We start from the raw sequence: 24,535 nt of genomic DNA, 5'->3' as shown, positions 1-24,535 counted from the left end.
GCTGGTGGCTGAGTGCAACCTGAGTCCTAAATAATTTAGAACAGGAACTGGAGCGCATCTAATTTACAGAGACAGGGACTGGAAAACCACGGGTCAAAGATCTGACATGTGGTCTGCACGGACCTGCAGGTCCGCAGAGGAGGGCTTGGGCTCACCCTCCTACTCCAGGTCCATCTGAACTGCACAGAGCTCGCCCACCAGTCTAATATGGCTACGGGGAGTCTCCTCCAGCCTCCTATCTTTGGAGGCCTCTCAGAGCTGTGTTACCACCACCAAGTTACTGAGGCTCTCCGCTCCAGTTGTGACTTTTTAAATCCCAGGCAATGAAGGTGCCAGAGGTGCTGTGAATACCAGAGGTGTGATGAATGATGACGTGCACACATTTCTCAGCACAGTGCTTAGTACACAGTACCCCAAGATACCCCCAAAGGTGAGCTGTTTTTGCTCCCAGGAACGGCCATCTGCCACAATTTCAGGCCCAGGACCTCATCGAGTCTCCCTCTCCTTACCTGTCTGTGGAAAGCTTCCACTGTCCTCCTGACCCCTCCTCTTTGACCCTGACCCTAACTTGAGGGTTACTCTGCCAGCACCACTCCTGATGGCCCTTTATGATCAGAAAGGTGGGGTGCAGGCCGAGCATCTCTTACTAAACGCGGAAGACCACAGCATTTTGGATTTTGGACTTGGTTGTATTTCGTGAAGCTTGTGTCTACGTAATGCGCTATGCTGGGGACAGGACCCAAGTCTCAACAGGAACACGTGCTTCCCCATAGGCAGCCTGAAGACACGGCGGTCTAGTGTCCCTGTGTGTCACTGCAGCCTCACAGTGGCACTCAAAGCAGTTTAGGTTTTGGAGAATTATGGATTTCAGATTTTTGGATTAGAGATGCTCAACCCATAATTAGAAATTCACTAGCTTGTTGTATGAACTTGATTAAGGAAAATAACTCCTAGGGAATCCCAAGGACTCTATGTCCCTCCACATGGTGTGGACTGTCAGGAGTGGGATGAGCTGCCGCTTACCCTTCTGAACTGGTTCTGAATTCAGACTTTCCTGCAGCGGTCAATGTAGAAAACCACGGACCTGTGTTCTTTTTTAATTGACTGCTGCAGGAAAGTCTGAATTCCACGCAGGGAAGGGGAGTGCGGGCGGGACTAGGAAGGAGGAGGGTTGTCTTGCAGGAACCTTCTTTCCCCCTCAAGAGGAGCACTGTGCTGAATGTTGACCCCTGGGACAGAAAGGCCACCTGGGAGGGTGAGGGGCTGGGAACACCCCCCCCCACACCACCCTCCTTTCTCCCACAGCAGGTGAACAACCGGAAGGGGAACCGGCCTGGGGAGGGCACTGGTGCCTCGTCTGGTCCGGTGGCACGCCTCTCCATGTGGACACAGCCAACACCTGCTGGGGCGGTGGCAGAGGTGTGCCCGGCCTCTGTGGGGCTTGGCTGGCTGACTTGGAAGAGCGGCCATGCGGGGGCTGCCCGTCCAAGCCCCCTGGCAGCACTCACCGCGGCAGGCCCGTGGCGATGCAGAACAGGTCCATGATGTCGCTCGAGTTGCAGTACTTGCTGAAAACCACCTACAAAACAGAGAAGCCCGGGCGGTGAGGCACGGCGGGCAGCCGGTTTCCATGGCGACGTCAGATTCCCTGTGCTTCCTCTCTGTTCTGACCTGAGGCTTATTTTAAAAAGAAAAACCTTGATGCTGGGCTCTGGGATGTCCCACGCATGTCTCCTCACTTGGGTGATTCATACAGGTTGTGGAAACTTCGTTCTTTTGTTGGGGTGTGAAAGATAAGGGACCCTGCCTGCGGCCAGTGACCTCGCCAACGCCTGGTACAGAATCCGTGCCGGCGAGGCTCAGAGCTGCTGCATCCCAGCGAGTCTCCAATTATCTCGTGGGTCTCTGACATTAAAAAAGCAAATTTAAGCTCATTAACTTTAAAAAGATTGCCTTTTCAGATCTGGGGAACCGAGGGACTGAGACTGAATGACTAAATCAAAGAGAGGGGATCAGAATCTCAACAAAGCAGCTGGGAATAGTTGGTGTAAGACATGAATTGCGTGTAAGATTACAGCACACTCCGCCTGTGCTAGGCTGGGAGGAGAAAAACCCCAGTGTACATCAGCATTTCTTGTCCAGCAGGTCCAGACTGAGTTTTGGTCCTGCGCAGCCCTCTTGGGGGGGGGGGATTTCAAGTACAACAGTGCCTTCCCTTATCCATGATGTCACCTTCCAGTTACCTGAGGTCAACCAGGGTCTGCAATTATTAAATGGAAAATTCCAGGAATAAACAGTTCATAAGTTTTAGATTACATGCTCCATCCTGCCTACAACAGGTATCATCTCTCTGTCCAGAGTATCCACACAGTATGCACTACCTGCCTGTTATCACCTGGCTGTCTTGCTTATCAGGCTGACTATGGAGGCATCACAGTGTTTGTGTGCAAGTGACCCTTGTTTTACGTGATGCAGCCATTGCTGTATTTTTTAGTTGCTAATCTCTGTCTGTGCCTAATTTATAAATTAAACTTTATCATAGTTATATATGTGTGTACAGAAAAAAAAAGGTATCTACAGGTGACCCCTCCAGCTCTTGGCACCCACTGGGGGTATTGGGAGTGACTCCTCCAGGGACAGTCCACACCAGGCCCCATTTCCTCATAATGGCTGTGTTCCTTCAACATGTTCCCTGGCTACTGCTGTCCCTGGTCTTCTGCTAAACAGCATGAGCCCCGGGGATGGGTGAGGAGCAAGCCTGAGAAGATGGTATTTTTTGGTGCCTGCCACATTATTATTATTATTATTATTATTATTATTATTATTTAGCTTAGTTTGCTTTTCCTTTTCTTGGAAACAGAGAGACATGGAAAACAGACTGTCCTCCCTAAACAGCCTTCCCATGGCTAGGGACACTTCCTGAGTGCCACTAGTCCAGGAGCAATAAGGCAAAGAGCACGCCTGCTCACAACTGTGTCCACCCTGGGAGCTGCACCACCAGTACCACTGGTCAGCCCTGGTGCCAACCTGGCTGCTGGCCCAGCTCAGCCCTGGTCACCCTGGTCCTCTGGCCTCACCTCTGTCCCCTCCCCTGATGGCCACTTTGCCTTGCCAGGCCCGTGCTGGCTCCTCATGCCCACAGGGTACGGGAGGTTCTAGGGTGTGTTCCCTGTAGCCTGTGTCCTGGCTAAGCCCTCCCTGTCCCCCAACCCCTGGCTCTTGGTCCTGCCCCTTCTCCTCATGAGTGCCCCAACCTCACTGTCCGAGGAGGCCGGCCTTTACCGGCCCCCAAACCCGGCCTCGTTCCACCGTCCCCGTCTGCAGCACGGGCTCAATTCATGCCCAGCCTTTCTGCCAGAGCCCAGCAGGGCTGAGCGTGGGGTCCTGGCTGCTTACCCACCAAGATGGGCCAGGTTCTAGCTTTCCCATTTGGTTCTCTGAGCAGCTCCTTCTCCTTAGGCCGATTTACTTTGTGGGCTCTCAGACTCCAGTCTGGAAACTGCAGAAGAAGAGGAGGGCAGGAAGCCTCTTTTTTTGAATATTTGATTTGCCTAAGACTTCTGGAGAAGGGGGACCGGTCTTGCAGAGCAAGGCCAACTCAGAGGGTGTCCAGTCAACAGCTGCTGAGGGCTGGCTATGCTGGGCCTATTTTAAGGATTGATGTGGTTTTAATACCATCTCCCAATAGGATAGGGTCTACCACTACTCAGAACAGTGTTGCTGCTCTGGGCGAGCCCAGCTCTGGGATTCCCACACAGCGGGTCCAGGTGGGGCCCCAGGAACCACACAGATTTATGATAAAGGACTACAAGTGAAATCCAAAGGAAGAGGCTTAATTTTTCTGAGCTTGGCTTCCTGGCCTAGGACAGCGGATAATGGAGGCTTTTAAAAGTCTAATCATGAAGTCTCCCAGCAAACCAAACTCAAAAGACGTCACTGGGGCACCCAACACCCCAGCCACCTCTGCGCAACACTCCCGCCACCTCGCCAGCCCAGCCGCACTGTTACTGAGGATGGTGCTTCTTTGAGACTCTTCTGGACAAAAGGCGGGAGGTTGCAAGGAAATTTGGAATAAGCAAGAAAGATTTCACTGGCAGCCTCCAGGGGAGAAGGATCCCTGTCTCTGGTACATCCCTCCTCCTCCTCCTCTACTCCAGGACGGGTTTGGTTTCCATGGCTCATTTTACCAGTTCCCTCATTCAATTAAGGAGCCAAGGGAAGATCTGTGACGTGGGGTCATTACATATCTTTTGTCCTTGTGAATTAGCCTGCAGCAGGGCCAAGGGAGACTGAGCAGGAAGCTCACAGGAGCCCCGAGGAGGATGGGGCTGTGTCAGGGAAGCACCCAGCCTCGACCAGCTGTTACCAACTGGGACCCCTGCCCGCCACCGCTCATGGCCCCAGAAGGCCCCAGGGCCACGTGTCAGGAGGCACAGGGATGCACGGCCACATGCTGAACAGCTCTGTAAACCTTCTGTCCTTCATCCAGAAACAGAGAACGAACACACACACACACACACACACACACACACACACACACACACACACAGAGCTAATGAGCTGAAATGTAAGGAGACGCGGAGGCACCAAGAATTTGGTGTAGCCATCCAGCTTGGGGGCATATCAGCGCTGGAGGTCATAAGCAAGCGTGGCAAGTCACCCCGAACCTTCCATGTGGTTTGATTGGCATGCTGTGATGCTAGAACGAGATGGGAGATAAATGAGAAGACAGAGCCCTGCTCTCGGCCGGATATTGATCCTTCTCCATGTTCAGCTGAGCCCTCTGTGAGTCGGGGAACCGCCGTGTCTGGGAGCCTTGGGGTGCCGCGGGGGAGGATCCTGTACTCGCCGGGCATCAACCACAAGCCAAGCGCCACTTGAAAGTGGGGACACAGGAAACGGAGGCACACAGAGATGCACGAGCTGCCCAGGCCCAGCCAGCTAGGGGTGGGAGAGGATGGCTTCCAGGCCAGGGCCAGAGCTGGCGCACCCCCAGCAGGGTATCTGCTGAGCCCCAGGGGCTGCCTGAGGATGCTCTTCACTCAGCCCAGCCTCCCTCTGGAACCGTGTCAGGTGGTGGATTTGGGGTTGAAGTTCTGCCCTTAACATCACCCCTTCACCTGCTGTCTCCTCCTGCACCTAGGGGCAAGGAGCCTCAGTTCACCAATCTGTAAACAATTGCAGTATTAGTATCACCTGCCTCTCAGGGCGGGGAGCAAGAGTGCAGGGGGCATGTGAGAGAATTACTCAGCCAGACAGGGTGGTGCACACCTCCGATCCCAGCTACTCGGAGGCCAAGGCAGGAGGACCACAAGTTCAAGGCCAGCCTCAGCAACTTAGACCCTATCTCAAAATTAAAAAATACAAAGGGCTCGGGATGCAGCTTGGTGGTAGAGCACCCCTGGGTTCAATCCCTAGGACAACAGAGAAAAATGACTCAAAACCCACCGGGTTGAATACAAAATTCAACTTCATGAATGTTGACTGCCCAGGTGGCTCTGAAGTCTCTGATAGTGGTGCAAGACTCTCGAAGTCTTGCAGTCTCCAAGTGGCCAAATGCCCGCGGTGATCTTCACCACCTGACTATTTCAGTGGGAGGCCACTCCCACCTGCTGATCTCCTGCGCTGGGGAGCAATGGTGTGTGGCTCAGCCCCTCTGTTCCCAGTGCTTGTCCGGGAGAAGTTGCCCCCTTGCCCTTGGGAAGGCAGGAGAGGCCCCCAGGGGCATGCTCGCAGTCAGGGTCCTGTGGCAGTCAGTCCAGGGCAAGAAGAGTGGCTGTGGCTGAGCGCACCTGGGCGCTCTGGGCCAACTCAGGGTTTCTTGGGTGTGCAGGGCTCCTGTGGGCCAGGAAGGCAAAGGGGGACCCAGGACTATATCTCTGCCCAGTCCCTGGGTGGGTTATCATGGCATGGCCCTGTCAGGTTGGCTGGACGGGGGACCTATGTGACAAGCATCCTCTGAGTTTCTCCTTTCAAGTGGAGACTTAGGAGCAAGAGCCAGGGGACTGCAGTGGGCAGCCTACACCTACCATGGCACATGGAGTCTCACTGAGTGGCATCCAGCCTGCTCCCCAGAGCCCTGGACAGGACACCGTGGCTCCTGGTGATCCTGCCCTGCCCCCTTGACCTACCACTACCCAGCTGGTGACCAATCTCACTTCCCCCAAGAGACTCTCACTGAGAGTTGGAGCTGGTGGCGAGCTCAGTGTCATAGGGCCTCGTTGCTGGGATGTTCACAAGGGGCCACCTGAGGGAAGAGGAGGAAGAAGCAGCCCCCAGGGAGGGACAGGGCAGGAGCCGAGGGCACAGAGGGCTGGGGAGGCTGCAGAGGAAGGGAAGTGGATGGCTGGCCGCCATGGGAAACTGATCATCCATGACCCGCGCCCACCTCACTGCACCTGAGCTCAGGCCACCTGCAACTGGCACAGGAGAGATGCTGCCTGCAGTTCAGAGTGTCTCAACCAGAACCCTGAGCAGGGCAGGGACCTCCAGGTGGCCTCTGGCCGGAGACACAGGAAGAAGGAATGAGATACTGAACTGGCTTTGAGGCTGGGTCCAGAGGCCTCTTCTGGGGACGCGGTTCTGCTGACAGAATGCTGAGTGGTTTGGGGCTCCCTTTGGTCTCTGCACACCCCATCCAAAGACTGAGCAAGGGGACGCAGTAAGGGACCTCTCAGGTTCCCCTTCCGAGGCCCACTAGGTGCATCTGCACTCCCAAGGCAGAAGCCCCAGATGGCCAGGTTCCCATCCATGCAGCTAAGGGAGGTGGATCCTGGCTACCCTCCAGCTCCGGGTGCTCCGGTCTTACTGTAAAACCAGAGCACAGAACAAAGGGTTCCCGCGTTCCTCCGAAGGATTCTCGCCAGCCTCCCACCCTGTCGATGCAGCTGTGATCTCAGTACGCAGTGCGGCAAGGACTGGGAAGGGCGCCGTGAGGGTAGAGGAGACAGAGTAAGGAGGCACTGGTGGTGGAGCACAATTGAGGCTGGATGACATGCCCGGAATGGCCAACAGGACAGACGAGACGCAGCCACGCAGATGAGAGCCCTGTGCACCTGCAGGGAGGACCTCGGGAAGAGGCCAGGGTGCACCCTAGGGTCCACACCACGACCAGGGTTGAACCTCCTGCTGGTGACCTGAGCTTCATGGCTCCGCTTGGTTTTAGGGATGTGAAGGGTGCAGTTAAGGCCGAGCTGCCTTTTGGGGGCTTAGAGTGGGCCAGCCCAGCGAGGTTCCTCTGCTACAGTGCTTCAGCCCAGGAGCAGACCCAGCAGTGGGGCTGGCAGGAGAGTGACAGGCCCAGGTTTGGAGGAGCACACATCAGGCTCTGAGCCCGGCACTCGGGAGAGGGGCTGGTGCGCACCACCTTTTTAAACCCCCCCCAGCTCTGGACCTTGCTCCAGCACCTCATCTGCATCTGGGTCTGTGGCAGGCCCAGCACCTGCCGGGCTCGTGTGGCCCTTGCCACGTGGTCCTGGCAGCCACATCTGTGTCTAGACATGGAGGCCGGGTATGGCTCCTGGGGGACACTGGCTGTACATCAGGAGTCCTGTTCCATTTGTCCAGCTCAGTTCCGAAATTTGGAGGTGTGCATTCAAGGATGCCCGCCCCCTATGCATACTACATAAAATTTGCATGAATATTCACACACGTGGGAAGGTTTTAAAAAAATTTTGTGGAGAGCTGGTTTAATTCCATCGCCGGCTTTCCTTCTGCTTCTCCCTGTTCCTTTCTCAAGGTGGCTGACCCAGGACCCTTGGAGGCCATCTGCAGGCCCAGCCTGCTTCCCGGGAAGGGCGGCTCCGGTCGGCATTCATGCTGGGTGCAGGGGCAGGCAGGACGCTGAGGACGCCTGGCACGGTGCCCTTGGATGTGGGTGTGAGATCTAAGAAGGACTCTGTTGTCTCTGCCCTCTTTACCCTAGACACGGCAGCTTCTATTCAATGCAAATGGGGTTGGTAATGGCTGCCAGGAGACTGTTCCCTCTTCTGGGCAATTAGGAGCTGGGCAGAAGGGCTGGAAATCACAGAGCAGATGGAGGCAGCCAAGCCCCTGGCTCTCCCTGCTCTGAGCTGATCATCTCCTGCCCCGGGAGGGAGTTCCATTTCCTAGTTCTGTTGGAGGCACAGTCCTGCAGCTGCCCTGGGAATTTCTTGCTGCTCTGTCAGGTTTGGATTGGCACAAAGTCAAGGACGACCAGGAACCGTGGCTCCCTACACAGGCACCGGTGATTCTACGTTAGGAAATGCTCCAAGTCCTGGACAGACACACCAGCATGTGGCAGTTAGGGTTTGGGTTCAGCCTGGCAGGCTGCAGGGGTGAGAACACCCGACCCAGCCCTGCGGGAGCAGCCAGGCCAGGGTGCTCTGGGAGGACGGTCACATCTTCACCAGGGAGATGGTCCTGCAAGGCTGGGGAGCCAGACAGCATGAGTTTTCTTTCCACATCCCTGAAAACACATGTCACCTCTCAAATCATTAAAAACATGTCGGGCAAGTCACGCTTTGGGGTTGGCTGCTGTAAAACACACAATTACGTTCACCATCTCGTGGTTATTGCTTACTCCAACGGTGCAATTTTTTATTCAACTGCCTTAGCAACAGTTTTCAGGGAGCTTCTTTGAACTTGGAGTAACAAATCTCCAGCAAAATTCCCTCGTTTCAATTCTTCTGTGGTCTCTCCTCCGAGGATTTTAAATGGCCACTGTTGCAGATGAGGGCCAGGGCCTGTGGTATCTGATGCCGAGCCCCTGGAGGGTGGAGGGAAGAAGGGATCCCTCCTCCTCAAAGCCCTGCCCAAGGCAGGAGACGTCCCTCACAGGGACCCGGCCCCATGAGGCTGGCTGGACACCCCACCCTGCCACCTTCCTTCACTGCCCGCTCTCTGGCCAGATTTGAAGTGGCCATTGATCTCAGCCCTTTGGGAATCTCACGTTTGGATTCACTGAGTACCTGGAGGGTGCTGGTTAATTATAAATGTCAAGTTGACACTAGAGGTTTTCCACCCAACCAGAATAAGGGTACTGATTCCAAAATAGCCACACAGCCTCCGAGAAGCTGAAGGCAAATACTGGGGGCTGGCCATGGGCAGCAAATACTGGATATGGCCCAGCGCCCTACTGTGGGGAAACGTGAGGCCAACGGTCATCTGCATGCCCCAGAACACTACCTAGCAAGGAAATGGGGCCACTGACACGTGGAAAGGTCTTGAGAGAACTATGCTAAGTGAACCTCGCCCATCCCCACAGGCCACATTCTGCAAATTCCATGTGTATAACAGTTTTAAAATGACCAAAATTCAGCCACAGAGATGAACGTCCTCCGGGAGTCTGGCGGGAGCGGGTGGAAAAGGGACCCCCAGAGCGATGGACAGGTCTAGTGACTACGCAGGTGAAGAGAAGAACCCGCACAGGTGTCATCATGTGTAGAACCAAGGAGGGGTGAACAAGAGGGCTCTGGACCTGCAGGCGGGGCCCGTGGCCACGCCAGGATGCCGTGGGGAGCTGCATCCTGCAACACTCCCCAGGAGCACGGGCACCCTGGGCTCCCCGTTCTCCCTACTGCCCCAGTGTGCCCACGAGTTTATGTGAACAAGGGACAGCTCGGCTGCCTGGTGGTGAAGAGGACACTGGGAATGGGCCTCCACACGACCCTGAGAAGGGCGGGGGGTGACATGTGCACCCTGGGGGCAGCAGCCCCATCTCCAGAACTGCTCTTAGGGAAGCAGAAAGAACCAGAGTGGTGGCACGAGTGTCCGTGAGGTGCCATGTGCTGCCTGGTGCCTCCTTGGAATTGGCTCTAGTTTTCACAGCAAGCAGGTCACGTCAGGCTCCTGCCCGAACCAGCAGAGGCACAGCGAGGGCCGCCCCCGCGCAGGGTGCCTGGCCTACCGCGGGGAAATGGGGGACACTGTCCTCATACGCAGGAGACAGTGATGGTTTAGGACGTCTCCACGAGATTATGGAGGCTGTGGAATCATGTTCTTAAGACCGTTCAATGCTGCTTTGGGAGCTGCTCCAACATAAGGCCAAATAAGAGCAAGCCACACACACACGTGCACACACGCACAGACGTGCACACACACACAGACGCACAGATGCAGGCACACCTGCACGAGAAGCACCAGCAGGCCCGGCCCTGAGACCGCAGCATCAGCTTCCTCCGGGTGCTGGGGTAAGGTTGTAATCTCTTCCTGATATCAGTCTCCATTTTTCTCATTTCCTATGATGAATATGTAGGACTTTTATAACCAAGGAAAAAGTCACAGAGCTCCCCAAGCCAAGGGAGCTGCAGGAAACAGAACCAGCTTATGAAATGCACTGCTGCATTTACATAAGATCCTCCTGAGAAAATGAAAGGTCTTTACCGTTTTTATTGGGAAAGAATACTCTTCGGCATTAAGCCAAACACATGAGAAAATTAAACGACCGTTAGCCAGAGGATGGGAATCAGAATTTAAATAGCATAGAGCTGGGAGTGCGGGGGGACTGGTGTGAGAGGGAGGCGCCAGGGGAAAATCAGAGAGGTGGGAAGACGGAGAGAGGCCGAGGGTGGAGGAACAAGAATCCCATCAGAGGAGGAGGCCGGGCTCCTGGGATGGGGAGGAGAAGTTCCGAGGTTGTGCCCTGGTCAGGAGTATAGGTGGAGCGATTTCACAAAAACCAAGGGCTTGAGAGGCCCATGTGCCTGATGACCCCAAGGGCATGCAGGAAGAGCGAGAGAAGCTGCCCCATCAGTCTTCCTTCCCAACAGTCGCACTGAATCCTGAGCCAAAGCCCTGCAGCCAGGCCTTTTTTCCCCGGGGGCCAGGACTCCACAGAACCCTCCATTCCTAAAGCTACAGCCATCCTGGGACGGCTGGGCCTGCGTATACCTGGAATGAGGAAGGGTGTGGGGCCTGAGGGCTCCACAGAGAGCCTGGGCGTGGCTCCACTCTCTCCAGTCCAGCAGGAGGACAAGGCCTTTTCTAGGTAGGCAGGGGCTCCTGCTGGCCCCTGCGGCTCTGGGCCAGGGCTTGGAATTCAGGCTCGTTCGTCCTCTCTGAGTGCACTTCTGCCTCTCAGAACCTCAACTGAGCAGCGTCCACAGGGTGGGAAGGCCCAGACGGGTCTGAGACCCGAGTGTCCTACCGCTGAGTGAGTCAGGGGCCGCACTACCAGCACTCGGGCCTTGCTGCACTTGCACAGCAGCCCAGGGGCATCTTCCTCTGACCATGCATGGGGGTACTTGGCTGGCTGTCCCAACTGAGTGGTCCAGGGCTGGCCAGATCCTTGTTCTGGCTGTCTCACACCTCCAGGATCTCACACTGATCCAGGTGCAGGGAGGGCAGAGGAGCAGGTAAAGAGGGGTCAGGCGTGAGCTGCAGCCCCTCCCCTTGCCAGCCTGACCCAGGGGAGAGTTCTCAACCTTTCTGAATCTTCAGCTGTGAAGTGGGGTCATCCCACCTGGCCTACGGAAGTACTGGGAGGATCCACCCTGGCAGATGGAGGACACCTGGTACATGGGAAGTTCTCAGCAAAGTGGCAGCAAACTTGTGGGTCACCTTCCTCCCGCTTCCTCCTGCAGAGGCCACCTCACCAGCAAGGGCAGGGAGGAGGCCTAGCCTCGACTGGTCAGCTCTTCTGGGTTTTTTTCTGGGCATGGGCATTGAGGCCACCTCAACTGGGCATGTTGCAGGAAGAGGCTGATTGTTCTAGCTGGCCTCCAGGCCTCTGGTCCCTAGGATCAGCCACGCAGGAGTAGCTAACCCAAAGCCTGATAGGGTAAAGGATCTGTGACTTCATCCCATTAGTGCTGGTCTCTTCTTCCTTAGACAGGGCAGGAGTCTTGGGGAGAGAAGGTCCTGTTGCTGGACCCAGGCCAGCCCCTCTGCACCCCTCCATGCCGGGCCTGTCCATCGTGGTGAGTGGGGAGTGCTAGTGCTAGAGTGTCCTCCTGAGAGCATTCGGTGAGGGTGGGTTTTGTGGTCTGTGGTTTATGCCCTGTGATAACTGTGCCAACGCTGCCCTTACCACCACTGCCACCAAACAACCAGGGCTGACTCACCATCAGGCCAGAAGCAAAGCCACGCACCTCAGAAGCCCTGGGTCCTCACGAGGACCCAAGCAGCTCAAGGTCATCTTAACAGCTAAGGGCACTGGGGAGACTGAAGAGCCCAGCCTGGCCTGGGCACTGGATCCTGATGCAAACCCGGACTCACCTGGTTCTGAGCCCAAGGCGTAGGACACCCTGGCACCTGAGATCAGACTCTGCACCAGTCTGGATGGAGCAGCGGTGGCCTCCTGGCCTCTGCTACTGTCCCTCCCCAGAAGCACAATATGCACCTTCTGTTTGAGAATTTTCATGTTCTCAAATTAGGATATTCTTGTCTGCACTCAGAATGGATATTGATTTAGTTCCTCCTCCCCTCAAGGAAACTAAACCAACTCAAGTTCCTTTCAGTTTGCCTGTCGTAGGCTGTGATTCATCTCTTATAGCTTTTATGAGCTACTAAGTTTTTACATAAGCTGCCGGGGACTTCTGTGAGGCTTCCTCCGTCCCCAGAGCAGTCACACACTTCAGACTGACTCCTGGATCCACACGGAGGCCTGGAGTGAGGACTGGGACCACCAAACTCCAACCCAGGGTTCAAATTTTCCATTTTTGGAGGGGTTAAAGGCAAATTTTCCATTTTTGGAGGGGTTAAAGGCAAATTTTCCATTTTCTTTTCAGCATCTGAGAATTCAAACCATTTGATACAAAAAAAATAAGCTCAAAAGAGATTAGGACCAAAATCGTACATCCTGTTTTTCTTATTCCTTCCCCACAAACGTACATGTTCACTTAAGAAAGGTTCACAGCTACCATCCATCTTCCTGGTACCTATGCGTCCCTCGTCGATCTCTATCTGCACTGACACATCCGTCTATGTATTCTGCAACCTACCTCTAATTATGAATTACATATAATGATACATGATTCTGCCTCTTGCTTCCAGAATACTTACGATACCGTCCCATTCAGAATGGGCTGACGCTGAACACAGGCAACCACACTTTCTTGGTTGGTAAAATAAAATCTGTATTAGGCCTCATATTCATTTCCAAAGTAGGAAATATTTTTCAGGTCATTGTGTTTTTGAAAAAGAATATAAAAATAATTATGAAATTTTCCACTTATCACTAAGCGTCCATGACCCTTTCTTTAAAAGACAGCCCTGGTCCTCTGGGAAGCACTCAGACACCCACATTACAAGGACGGTGCGGCACAACCTGGCCCCATCCCGCGGCTCAGGTCTACCTTCCCCTCTTGCTCCCGTCCGACCCCAGGGGAGATTTTTAAGCTCACTCTAGACGGCATGTTATTCCATGTGTATCCCAGCATTCCTCCCCTGGTCTAAGATACCCACAATGTGGGCAGAACCCAGGAAGGAAGCCACTGTCCCTCCTCACGTCTCAGGTTGGGTGACATCTACCTGTCTACACTCACACCTTGGAGCCGTGCTTTGAGATCAAAGATAACACGTGCTCTTCGTAAGTCAATGGTATGAAAAGGGGGCGAAAGATCAGGAGACACCCCCCAAAATAAAATGAAGCACCCACCCAGGGCGACGTGTGGGCCTTGTTAGGGTCCTGGCTGAACAGATAGGGGGTCCTCTTTCCTTTCCTTGCCGTTTATTTGTTGAAACACACTTCCTTTGGTCCCTAAAGTAGCCCTTCAAGGTGGACATCTACAATGCTGGGGCTCTGCAGGTAGTGAGGCTCAGAGTTGGTAAGGCCTCACGAGAGGGGAGGGAAGGCCGATGCCCGGGTCCTCAGAGGGCTGACTCATTACAGAGGCTAAAGAGCAGGCCACCTGCAGGGACAAACCACCGTGAGGTGGCCAGGGGAAGGCATGGATGGTGGGCAGAGTGCAGGTGGGCACGTGTCCAGAGCTCCTGGCGTCAGGGGAGAGGCGGTCTGAGGCAGATCTGACGGAGGCCCCTGAGCCCCACCCTTGCTGCCCTGGCAGAGCTCGATGGTCACCATGAGATGACCCACTGAACAAGCCACCTTGCCCACACCTGAGATGACGGACCTAGGAACAGGAAGGCTGGCTCCTGGTGTAGTCCACAGTCAGTGGCCCCGAGGCAGCGTGCCTTGGTGGAGTGTGGGCGGAGCAGGCTGCTCACCTCATGGCTGGAAGTGAAGGGGAGAGAGGAAGGGGCTGGGGTCCCAACACCTCCCTCCAGGTCCAGGCCCAGTGGCTGGGGCCTCCCCAGGCTCCACCTCTTAAAGGGCCCACACTCCCCCACAGTGCCATGGGCTGTAACCAAGCCCTTATCAAGAGGCAGGTTTGCTTAGCACATCGTGAGTGAGTTCAGTGAAACCCGGCAGGGTTAACAGGAGGCAGTGAGGGAGGGCAGTGGTGCCAGCCATACACACAGGAATGGGGTGGACGTGCAGAAGAGGCAGGCCCCGAGGAGGTCAGAACACAGGGACAGGGTGGAAGCAGGCTGGAGGAGAAAGCACGGCACGGTCTCCTCAGGCCTGCTCTGCCCTGCAGCCCAAGGGGCCTGCAGCATGTGAGGCTGCAGCCTCGGGTGGTAGCCAGGTGCAAGCTGGGCCAGGAGGGGATTTACACCTACCTGGCCAACGGCCTGCAGCAGCTGAAAGACCTCCCACCCCTGAAGATATCCCCGTGGCCACCCTGCACCCTGTGGACAGTGCCCTATGTGCTCAAGTCTCTGCAGATGGAACTAAACGAAGGATTTTGAAAGGAGATAATCCTGGATTATTTAGGTGAGCCCTAAATGCAATCACAAGTGTCCTTTCCAAGGGAGGAGGAGGGAGATTGGAAAGAGGAGAGAAGGAGAGGTGCAGCCGGAGCAGACAGCTGAGAGGGCTGGCCTGCGATGCTGGAGGGGCACAGCCGCAGAACTGGGAGAGGGGAGGTCCTGGGCGCAGCCCTGCTGTGCCTCCACGTGGGCCCAGGGACACCCAGAATCAACTTCTGTTTCTTTCTTTTAAAAATATTTTTAGTTGTAGATGGACACGATACCTTTATTTATTATTATGCGGTGTGAGGATCCAACCCAGGGCTCGCACGTGCTCGGCGATGCTGTACCACCGAGCCACAGCCCAGCCCAGACGTCTGTTGTTTTAAGCCGTGTTGCTCTGACCATGTTACAGGAGCCACAGGGACCTGGCTAGAGCTGGAGCCTCCATTCTAAGCAGATGGGAATCTTTTCTGAGGTGGCGGGTCCCTGCTGGGCTATAGGGAGACTGTCACAGCCCTTCCCTGAGAGCTGTGGTGAGCCTGGGTCAGGGCAGGACGGGGTGGAGGGTGCTGGCACTTGTGGGCACGTCCTCCCCCAGTGACAAGGACAGCTGTCAGACTGTGCAACCCCCAGGGCTCTGTTAGGGCCGCCCGACTCTCTGCAACTTCAGGGCCCATTTCCCGTCCGCGCCTGCGCGCCAGGCCTCTGCTGCAGGAGCCCATTCATTCGTCATGGTCAATCCACTCCTCACTGGTCACTCTCTGGCTGCTTCGCTCCTGCAGTTTCCCTCCTGATGGCTGAGGCCAACCTCCACTGTTATAAATGCAGGGTCACAGGGGACGGAAACTGCAAAGTGAGGACCCAAAGGAACGCTTCCGGGGGCACTTCTGGAGCCTTCTCTGGTGCAACCCACGTTACCTTCCGCCTCTCCAGCCAGAAGGCGGCTTCCCTCTCTCCTCCCTGCTCTTTGGCTTAACTTAATCAGAGCCTTTCTGGGCTCCTTGGCATCTGGCCAGGGTCGAGGACAGAGGAGGTTCTGGGGCCCTGGACAGCAGCCCCTGCAAGCCAGGCTTCAAGGTGGCACATGGGAATGGTATAGGTGGGCTGGGGTGAGGAGGGGAGGCTCCAGCCTGGGAGGTGGGGAGGGCAGACCCTCCTCCCACCTGGGCCCAGGGTGCGGACATCTTGGCATGTGCCGTGGTTTGGAATGTTCCCCAAGACTCTTGTGAAGGCCTAGGTCTGTGGATCCTGTTCCTGCAGCCACGGCTGACGGGCACCAGGTGAATCAGTCCTCAGAAGGCTGAGACCGTTGAATTCCAGTCAGTCCTTGGCACTTTCCGGAACCTGCTCTACACTCTGGGCCACTGAACCCCACGGCCCCCTCCTCAGAGTATCAGAGGTGGGTTCAGGCAGAGACCAGCCACTGGTCCCCTCTTCCTCACCCTGGGAAGGGGCCAAGGAGACACTCTGTGGAAGGGCACCACCTTGGGCTCACTCCCTTCTTTGGAAAAGTCGTCTCTAGCTCTCGGAGCCTGAGTCCCCAGTATGCTCCTCTCTGGGGCCAAGTGCAGTCCCAGAGGTAGGAGCCCTCATGCCTCCTGACCCAGGACAAGCAGAAAATGCACGCTGCAGAATTCCTCCCGCTGGCTGAGAACCCCTTTCCCAGAGGTGAGCTAAGAATCCATCCATCCACTGCCCATGGCAGGTGCAGGGCTGAGGTGAGACATGACCCAGCTCCAGGGCCAGTGGACAAGGCCAGAGTGGCAGGAAATGACAAGTCTGTCCATACACGGGGCTTCCTGGGAGTGGACATTTGAGTAGGTGCCATGGCTCAGGGAAGCAGATACAGGGAACCGATGGCAAAGGATAGCTTGGGTGTTAGGGCACAAAGCTGGCAGGTGCAGAGCTGGGCAGGCAGAGCCAGCTGCCAGTCAGAGCCTGCCTAGGCCTGTGGGAACCCTGGGCAGCAGTGGGCAGGGGCTGCAGGGAGCTCCCTTGGGCAGGGTGTGCGCAGGGGCTGCTGGAGGGGGCACAGGACAGTTTGGAGGGTCCCTTAAGAGCTGGACCAGACCCTGGGAAGGCCAGAGTGTGGTGGCACACGCAGCTGAGTGAAATTCCCATGGCTGCTGAAACAAATCACCCAGCTGGTAGGGTAAACGAGAGGCTGATTCTCCAGTTCTGGAGGCCAGGCGTCTCAGTGGAGGCTGGGGCGGTGGGTTCTGAGGCTGCAGGGAAGCGCCCTTCTTCCCAGCTGCTGGTGCTGCGGGCACCCCGGGGCTTGCCCACACCCCTGCCTCCATCTTCACACAGCCTCTTTCTGGTCTGTCTTGGGTCCTGTGCCAGCTGCCCTCTTCCTGGGACACTAGTGGACTGGAGGAAGGGCCACCCTACTTCAGGATGGCCTCGTCCTAAGGTGACTATGTCTGCAAAGACCTCTTTCCCCAGGGGGTCGCACTCACAGGTGGGAGCTAGGACAAGGGTCACACAACCTGCTTCTCAGGTGACACAATTCAATGAGGAAGGGATGGACAGAGGTCAGTGGCAGGATGTGGGGACAATGTGGGCAGGCCACGTGGGAACCTGGAGATGGGGGCTGTGGGGCTGTGAGGAAGAGACAGGGGTCTCCAGGGCCCCTGGGTGCAGCCCCAGGAGCCCTGAGGAAGCTTCATTCCATGGGAATTTGGAAGAGAGCTTTCCTCCCCGCCCCTTCTTCCTCCCCTTGTTTGTTCTGTGTGAAGCTGCACAGAAAAAGGAAGCGGTTTTCCCCATGACCTGTGCCAGATGACTGCTGCCCAGGCGCAGGGCTGGGAACTCCTGCATGGCCCTGCCACCACCTGCCCAGCCCGAGCTTGTCCAGCCTTCCACTTGGTGCGGATGCACTTTTGGGGTGGAGTCACCCATGACGTGCTGTCACCTGCAGGCAGCACATCCCCGTGCCACGATGAGAACGGCACAATACCACTGATGTGCCCACGTCAGACGGCACCTGTAACGTGGCAATCGTGGGCAACGTGGCCCCACTGCCCTCTGCAAAAGGATTCCTCCTGGACTATTTTTAGTTGATGCCTGGGGCTGGAGCCCCTGGCTGGAGTCGCTAAACCCCTGGCTGCTTCTTCCAGAAGCCACTCCTGACCCTCAGTGGGCAGGTGGGAGCTGGGGTCTCCTTGAAGGGCCCTTGGTGTCTGGACCCTCTGGGCTCCAGGTGTCTGTTGGGAGCCATGTATAAATTATGGGCTTGCTTGAGCCATGAAGGCAGGGAGTTGCTTTTCTGGGAACTCCTGGATGAGATTCCTGGTTGGAGAAAGCCCAGGTCACGCTGGCCCTGCCTCAGCTCACAGCCCCAGGATCAAACACCGCCGCCAAGATGGGCGTCACCTGCCACCACCAGGTCCCCGCCACAGTGAAAGCTGATGTGCTTCCTTAGATAAAGGACTGGGGCCTTGTCCAGGTGCCCAGTTCCAGCTCCTCTCAGGGCTGGGAGACCATCAGGTGCCCCCTTTTAATCTAACTTCTGTCTTTGTCTTCTGTTCCTTACCGATCATCTCAGAGCAGGAATCTGCTCTCACAGGGTGCTGGTGACCCTGGCATAGGTGTCCTCCTAGGGTCCCTGACCCTCCAGCTGAGACACAGGGGCTCATCACTGGCATAGTTTCTCTGCATCAGAAACTGGCTGGGGACTTGGTGGCTGCATGTAATGACATTGGGGACAAGCGGCCGCCAAGGAGCCAAGGCTCTGGCGTGGACAATCTGGCACCCAGGGACCACGGATATGGGGGCAGGAGAGCAGATGCAAGTGGAGCTGCCTGCAGAGGCCTGGGGAGGCCCTGCCTCAGCCAGCAACCTGGGAGCTGGGCAGAGATGCGCTGGGACAAGCAGGTGAGGGCCTGGCCCGCCTCACCACGCAGGGCAGGGGGGAGCGGGCGCCGTCACAGCTGTTGAACACATCAGCCTGCATCTGCCTTGGGCTCAGCCCACAGCCCCTGATCCCAGGAGCCGGGGACATCACATGGAGCGACAGGAAGAGGGATGAACCCTGAGGCACCAGGAGGCCCAGCCTGACCCTGAGCGGGGAGGGGTGCCTGGCTTCCGTGCCCTGCGGACGCCCTTCACCTCCGCTCTGCAACCCCCACGGCGTGGCCAGCTCTGCGTCACCCCGTCACAGTCAACAGCTTGTGTGTTTGTGTGAGTGCACGTGGTGTGCCTGTAGTGTGTGTCTTGTGCTAGGAGGCGTGAGTGTGCCGTGTGGTGTGTTGATGCAGGGTGTGTGGTGTGTACTGATGTGTGTGTGGTGTGAGGTGTGTGGTATGAACTGATGTCATGTGTGGTGTGAGGGGTGTGTTCATGTGTGCACTGGTGTGATGTGTGTGCTGGGTGATGTGCTTGTTCTGTCAGGACAGTCCCTGCTCAGCAGGCCATGCTGCTGGCCCTCTGGCAGGGTGGAGGCCGCCCTGCCCTGTGCCCCTGCCTTGGGGCCACACTCCTCTGCTTTGGACCTGCCTCCTGTGACACCACAGTCTGCTCTTGCCGAGAGGGTGCTCCACACCTCCCACCCCTGCTGCGTGGGCTCCATCCCGACTGCGTGGGCTCCACCCTCGAATGGGCACAAGACAGCACTGAAATAGGCCTCAGGCCACGGCCCTGCACCCTGTGGGCCCAGGTGGGCACTGTAGGTCTCCAAGACCCCAACAGCACTTGGCTGCCCCCAGCTGTGGCCCCAGAGCCTGAGCAGGTCCCGGGCTCTGGTTTTCCTGTTGGTGCCTGAGCAGTACCAGGCCTGCAAGGGAGCTGCCTCGAGGCTCCAGACCACACATGGCCATCCAAAGCCTCCCTGCCCATGGGACCTCTGTGACACGGCCCTGAGGAGGCACCCCAGGGCTGTCCCCCAGTGCTCTGGACGTTGCGTGCCTGCCAGCCACCCTGGCACTGTGCTGGAGACAGCCTGCCCAGCCGCAGAGCCCGGCGGGAGCCGTCACTGCAAATATAAGTTCCAGGTGGAGAGATTACTGAAGATGGCTTGATGATAATGTCAACTGCGCTGCCTCTTTTCCTGTTATTTGTAAGGCTATAAAAGTTGAAAAAAAAATTCTGCAGAGGAGAAGCCATGAGGCGAGAGACAGTCTGAATCACCAGGCTCCATTAACTGGTCTGCCTACAAAAAATAACTCAACACGGCGGGCGAAGGGCCCCGTCCCACTCAGACCCTGTCCTGGGCACCCGAGCCCGCCACGTGCAGGGAGGAGCAGCTTCTCCGCATGGCGCCCTGTCCACTGACAGGGCAGTCAGGCAGACCCGCCAGCCCCAGCCACTCCATGTGTGGGTTTGGACTGTTCCCAGAGGCCCACAGGGGATGGGCAGCTCCGGAGGCTGCACGTGGTGGGTGGGCAGCTAAGTGGCAATGGAGGCCGAGTGCCCAGGGCTGGAACGGACGCTTTGCATACAGTCCCTTCCACGGCCAGGTGATCTCGCCTGCACAGCTGCTGTTCAGCCTGCAGCTGCCAGCTCTGCCCACTGCCAGAGAAATGGATCCATGGTGCCCCGTCCACCCTCCCTGCCTCCTGGGCTCTCCGCAGCACCTCCCTCCAAAACATCAGGAGGAGCAAAGAGGCACCAGGGACATTTCTCGGTGAGGCGAACCAGCGGAAGGAGGGTGGGCCTGAAGGTGACCTGGGAAAGGCGTCCCTGAGCTGAACGCTCTCGGTCAGGCCTTGTTTCCAAAGCATACCAGCACACAGCCGTGCTGGCGGGATGTAGGGTGCCAGAGGCCACTCTGTAACCTGGAGCCAGAGGATCTCTCCCAACCAGGCATAGGGATCGGGCTGCCCTGAATCCATGACATGGATCAATAAGTCCAATAAGTAACACAAACAATGCTGTCGATATAATCACCAAGGGCCCGTGCCCTTGGGCACATGAAAGCACCCAATCTCCCAAACCCTGTGAAGCAGGCAGGCCCTGACCTCCACCCACAGGTGGAGGTTCTGAGGCGCGGAGAGCAAGCGGAGCAGCAGATGCCACACAGCTACCAGGTTCGGTGGCAGAGGGCCTTGCCAGGGTCTGTGCGCCAGCTGTGAGGTCACAGAAGCAGCAGAGGCTCAGTGAGGCTGCCTCTGGAAAGCACCTGCCCCCCGCTTGGCGGCCCCATCCTCACCCCAGGGGGGGCACCACTCTACCTGCGTGGACCCACTGCTCTCGGCTGGCCCCTTGCAGGCCAGGAGACAAGAGTGGGGGCGACCAAGGTCCACAAAGCTTCGGCAGACCCAGGATCCCTCCACTGTGCCTGGGAAGCACCCTGTGGGCCAGCTCTGCAAAGGAGCTGGGCAGAGCTTCCGCGGGGAGAGGGCTCTGGAGACAGACATTGGCGATGGCCACACAAACACGCAGATGTGCTTAATGTCCCCGAATGGTGCACTTAAAAATGGTGAAAGTCATACATTTTTCTGTCATGTGTAGTTCATCAGGATTTAAGAAATGAATTAGAGAATCTAAAGCAAAAAGAGTAAAGCACTCTGGTGCTTCTTTGAACTGTTTCCAGACCCAGTTTCTAGGGTTCTGTGAGCCTGCTGTGTGGCCGGCTTTGGGACTGTGTGGCGGGGGCAGGGGACAGCAGACAGGGTGGGGCCACAAGGCAGCACACGGCACCCTCGATGGGGAAGCCTCCTCCAGATGGACAGCAGGGCACCACCAATGTGGCAGCTGAGGACACGGCACAGTGGCCTGCAGAGGGACTCTGTGGAGTGTGGACACACACAGTCTGCACACTGCCATAGACGAGGGCCAGCTGTGTGCTCCAACAACACTGTCCCCAGATTCAGAACATGGCTGTGCAGACGCAGGGTGAAAAGCAGGAGCCTCACTGCCGACGGGCCTGAGGAGCCAGCTCGGGCTCAGCCCCGGGCCCACCCTTCACCTGCCCCAACTGCACTCTTGGTGGGCCCAGGTTCCCACCGGGGCTTCCCTGAAGCAGACGTGGCCAGGGTTCAGGGGGGCTGGGAGAAGGGAGCCACCAGACAGTGTCTGCCTGGGCAGGACTGTCCAGGTGGAAACTGGAGGGCAGCAGATGAGCTGGTAACTAGAGGGGACAGGGATCGGTGAGTACCCAGGAGAGGCCACAGGCATGATGGGCCCCCGAGGAAGCAAGCCCAGGGTCTAGCCTCCCAGGAACCGCAGGCCACCAGGCAGCACTTCCTTTGCTGGCACTGAGGTCAGTCAGGCTGCTGTGGCCCTGTTCCACCCGCCATGTGCCTGTCAGCCTGTCTGTGCTGATGGGCAGCACGTCCCTCCTCTGCACCCTGCACATCTCTGAGGCCAGACTCCCTCACCACAATGTGCTCTCATGAGACCGGCAACCTCCTCGGCTCCCGGCACACGACAGTTCCACCTCCAACAGGAGACCTCCAGCTTACAGGTGAAGGGTCCTGGGCAGCAGGGCCCAGCGTCTGGGGGCCCTGGGCACTGTCTCTCTGTGGCTGCCTTTGGTTCAGACTTGTAGTGGCACTGGGAGAGTCACAAGGTGACAAGAAGGGCCCTGCCATGGCTTCTTCCAGGGTCTCTGAGAAGCATCAGGTGCTGAGCTGCCTGGGCCTCCCCTGGTGCCCATGCCACCCAAACACTTGACATGATTCACCATCATCTGCTTGATCACTCTAGAGGGTCATCACCACAGTCCACTGTCCCCAGGAGAAAGTGACCAGAGAGGTCACTTCTACTGGCAAAGAGCAAAACCAGACCCAGCAAGGCAGCCTGTCCCATCTCCCACCCTCCTCATGACCACCAGAAGCAGAACAGCCCCTCTGTGCATCAGGGTGGCATTGCACATGGCCTGAGAGATCCCCAGGTCACTAACGGTCATCCGCGTTGCCATCGTGTCCATTCAGGTCTTTGGTGTCCCTTCCCAGGCTTCTGACTTAAGAGGCCCTCAGCCCACAGCCGTGGTGGAGGAGGGTTTCTGAGTAGCTTCCATCACTGTGACAACATACCCACAAAAACCAACTGAACAGAGGAAACATTCATTCTGGCTCAAGGTTTCAAAGGCTTTAATCCATGGTTAGTGGGCTCCACTGCTCTGGGCCTGAGGTGAGGCAGCACAGGGTGGAAGGACACGGCGGGCAGAGGAACGCTGCTCAGCTCTTGGCAGCTACAAAGGGGCTGGGGAGGAAAGGCCATGGACAAGACATAGTCCCCAAGGGCACACTCCTAAGAAACGTCCCCCTCCAACCAGGCCCCCCATTCTACACTCCCAGGAGTCCACTCAGCTATGAATCCCGCCAAGGATTATCCACTCACTTCCCCAGAGCCCCCTCTGGACACTCTGCATGGGGACCAAGCCTTCAACACACGAGCCTCTGGGGACATTCCAGATCCGACCACAACAAGCATCCAGTGCTCCCTGACTGCACAGTGCCCCACTCAGAACATGGACAGCACATCTCCCACCACCTGGTGGATCACCCTGGCCGGCAGGCGCTTGGCCGCAGGTGGCTTCCTGAAAGGGAAACAAAGCCAAGATGTTCCTGCAGGATTCAGAGCCCAGCTCTTACTGCAGCGGAGACAGAGGGGTCACCCCAGGGGTCAGGATGGAAACAGGGCTGGACATCCAAATGCTCCGTACCCCACACTCCCACCTCCATCCTCAGGCTGGGACACCCAAGGGGTATGGCTGACCCCTTGCCTAGCTCCCTGGGCTCGACGGGCGAGGTTACCATTTCCTCACCTGTCAACAGTTACAAACGTGTCACAGGAGGACAATGACTGTGCTGGGAATGGTGAGGATGACCAAATGGAGCATGAGAGGGAGGGGACACTGGAGAAGCAGGCAGCAAGGAGCCAGACTGGGTTGGGCTAGGACCAGAGACCACCCAGCAGGGCAGGCAGAGTCTGTGGGCTCCCCAGGCAGGGTTCTGAGCAAAGGATGAACACCCCTGGGGGAAGACGGCAGGCCAGGCCTGGCAGGCTCACAAAGGCCCCTGGACCACGCTGGGTGGAAAACCAGTGTGGAGGGAGCCCTGGGCTCTGGCAGGGGCAGGGGCAGCTACAGAAGCTGGGGACAGTCCTCGGGTACCCAACTCGATTCCCAGCCTGCTCTGTCTCTGGCTTCTGTCCTTTGGTTCTGTGCTTCAGAGCAGCAACAGCCTACAAAACCAAGTGCTCTTCACTCTTCGAGACCCGGGTTCCTGCTGCAGAGCAGGCGGGGGCAAAACCACAGCCGCTCAGAGTGGGGGGTGGGGCTGGGGCACCCAGAGTGGGGGCCTTCCCCGAGAGCCACCAGAACAGGGTCATCACAGCAAGGAAGCTGCAGGGGCTCAGCCTTGCCCAGATGTGACCTCTCAACAAACCCACGCCCACGGCTGGCCAGAGGGCCCCCAGTGGCCTCTCCCACCTCATCTGGGAGGTTGGCACACCCAAGCCCAGAGGTACCAGCAGGCAGGAGGCCCTTTAGCAGCTCCCTGTTAGACAGGACTTTATCCTGTCATCCCGGTACGTCGGCTGAGCCCATCCTTTCTCCACAAATGAGAAAAAAAAGGTCAGGTACTGAGGCTGGGGGCCTGGGCGAGGGAAGCTGAGAAAAGAAATCCAAGACCTCCGGGCAAATGCGCAGAGCTTGGGCTTCCAGAGGGCAGACTCCAAAGTCCCCTGACTCTGGGCCTGGGGCTCCTGCCTCCCTCCTTCAACAGCCCACCTGGGGACTGGAGGCAGGGGTGGGAGGAGGCCTTGCCTGCTGCCCACCTGTGCACCCTAGCAAGCTGAACACTGGTTGACAGGGACAGGTGTGTGCGCGTGATGCTGGCCACGGGAGGCTGCC

At 57.2% G+C, this 24,535-nt stretch overlaps 1 protein-coding gene across 1 annotated transcript in view; it reads right to left on the bottom strand.

Moving 5' to 3' along the window:
* Pde9a (phosphodiesterase 9A) overlaps window positions 1–24,535 on the bottom strand; it is an 84,318-nt gene that overhangs the window by 56,658 nt on the left and 3,125 nt on the right. The window contains exon 2 of the mRNA XM_026410069.2: window positions 1,509–1,579. Coding sequence (XP_026265854.2) covers window positions 1,509–1,579 — 71 coding nt within the window. The remainder of the gene's footprint in view (window positions 1–1,508; window positions 1,580–24,535) is intronic.

The sequence above is a fragment of the Urocitellus parryii genome, chromosome 2 (assembly GCF_045843805.1).
Source record: "Urocitellus parryii isolate mUroPar1 chromosome 2, mUroPar1.hap1, whole genome shotgun sequence".
Classification (NCBI taxonomy): Eukaryota; Metazoa; Chordata; class Mammalia; order Rodentia; family Sciuridae; genus Urocitellus; species Urocitellus parryii.
This window is presented reverse-complemented; position numbering and strand designations above follow the sequence as displayed.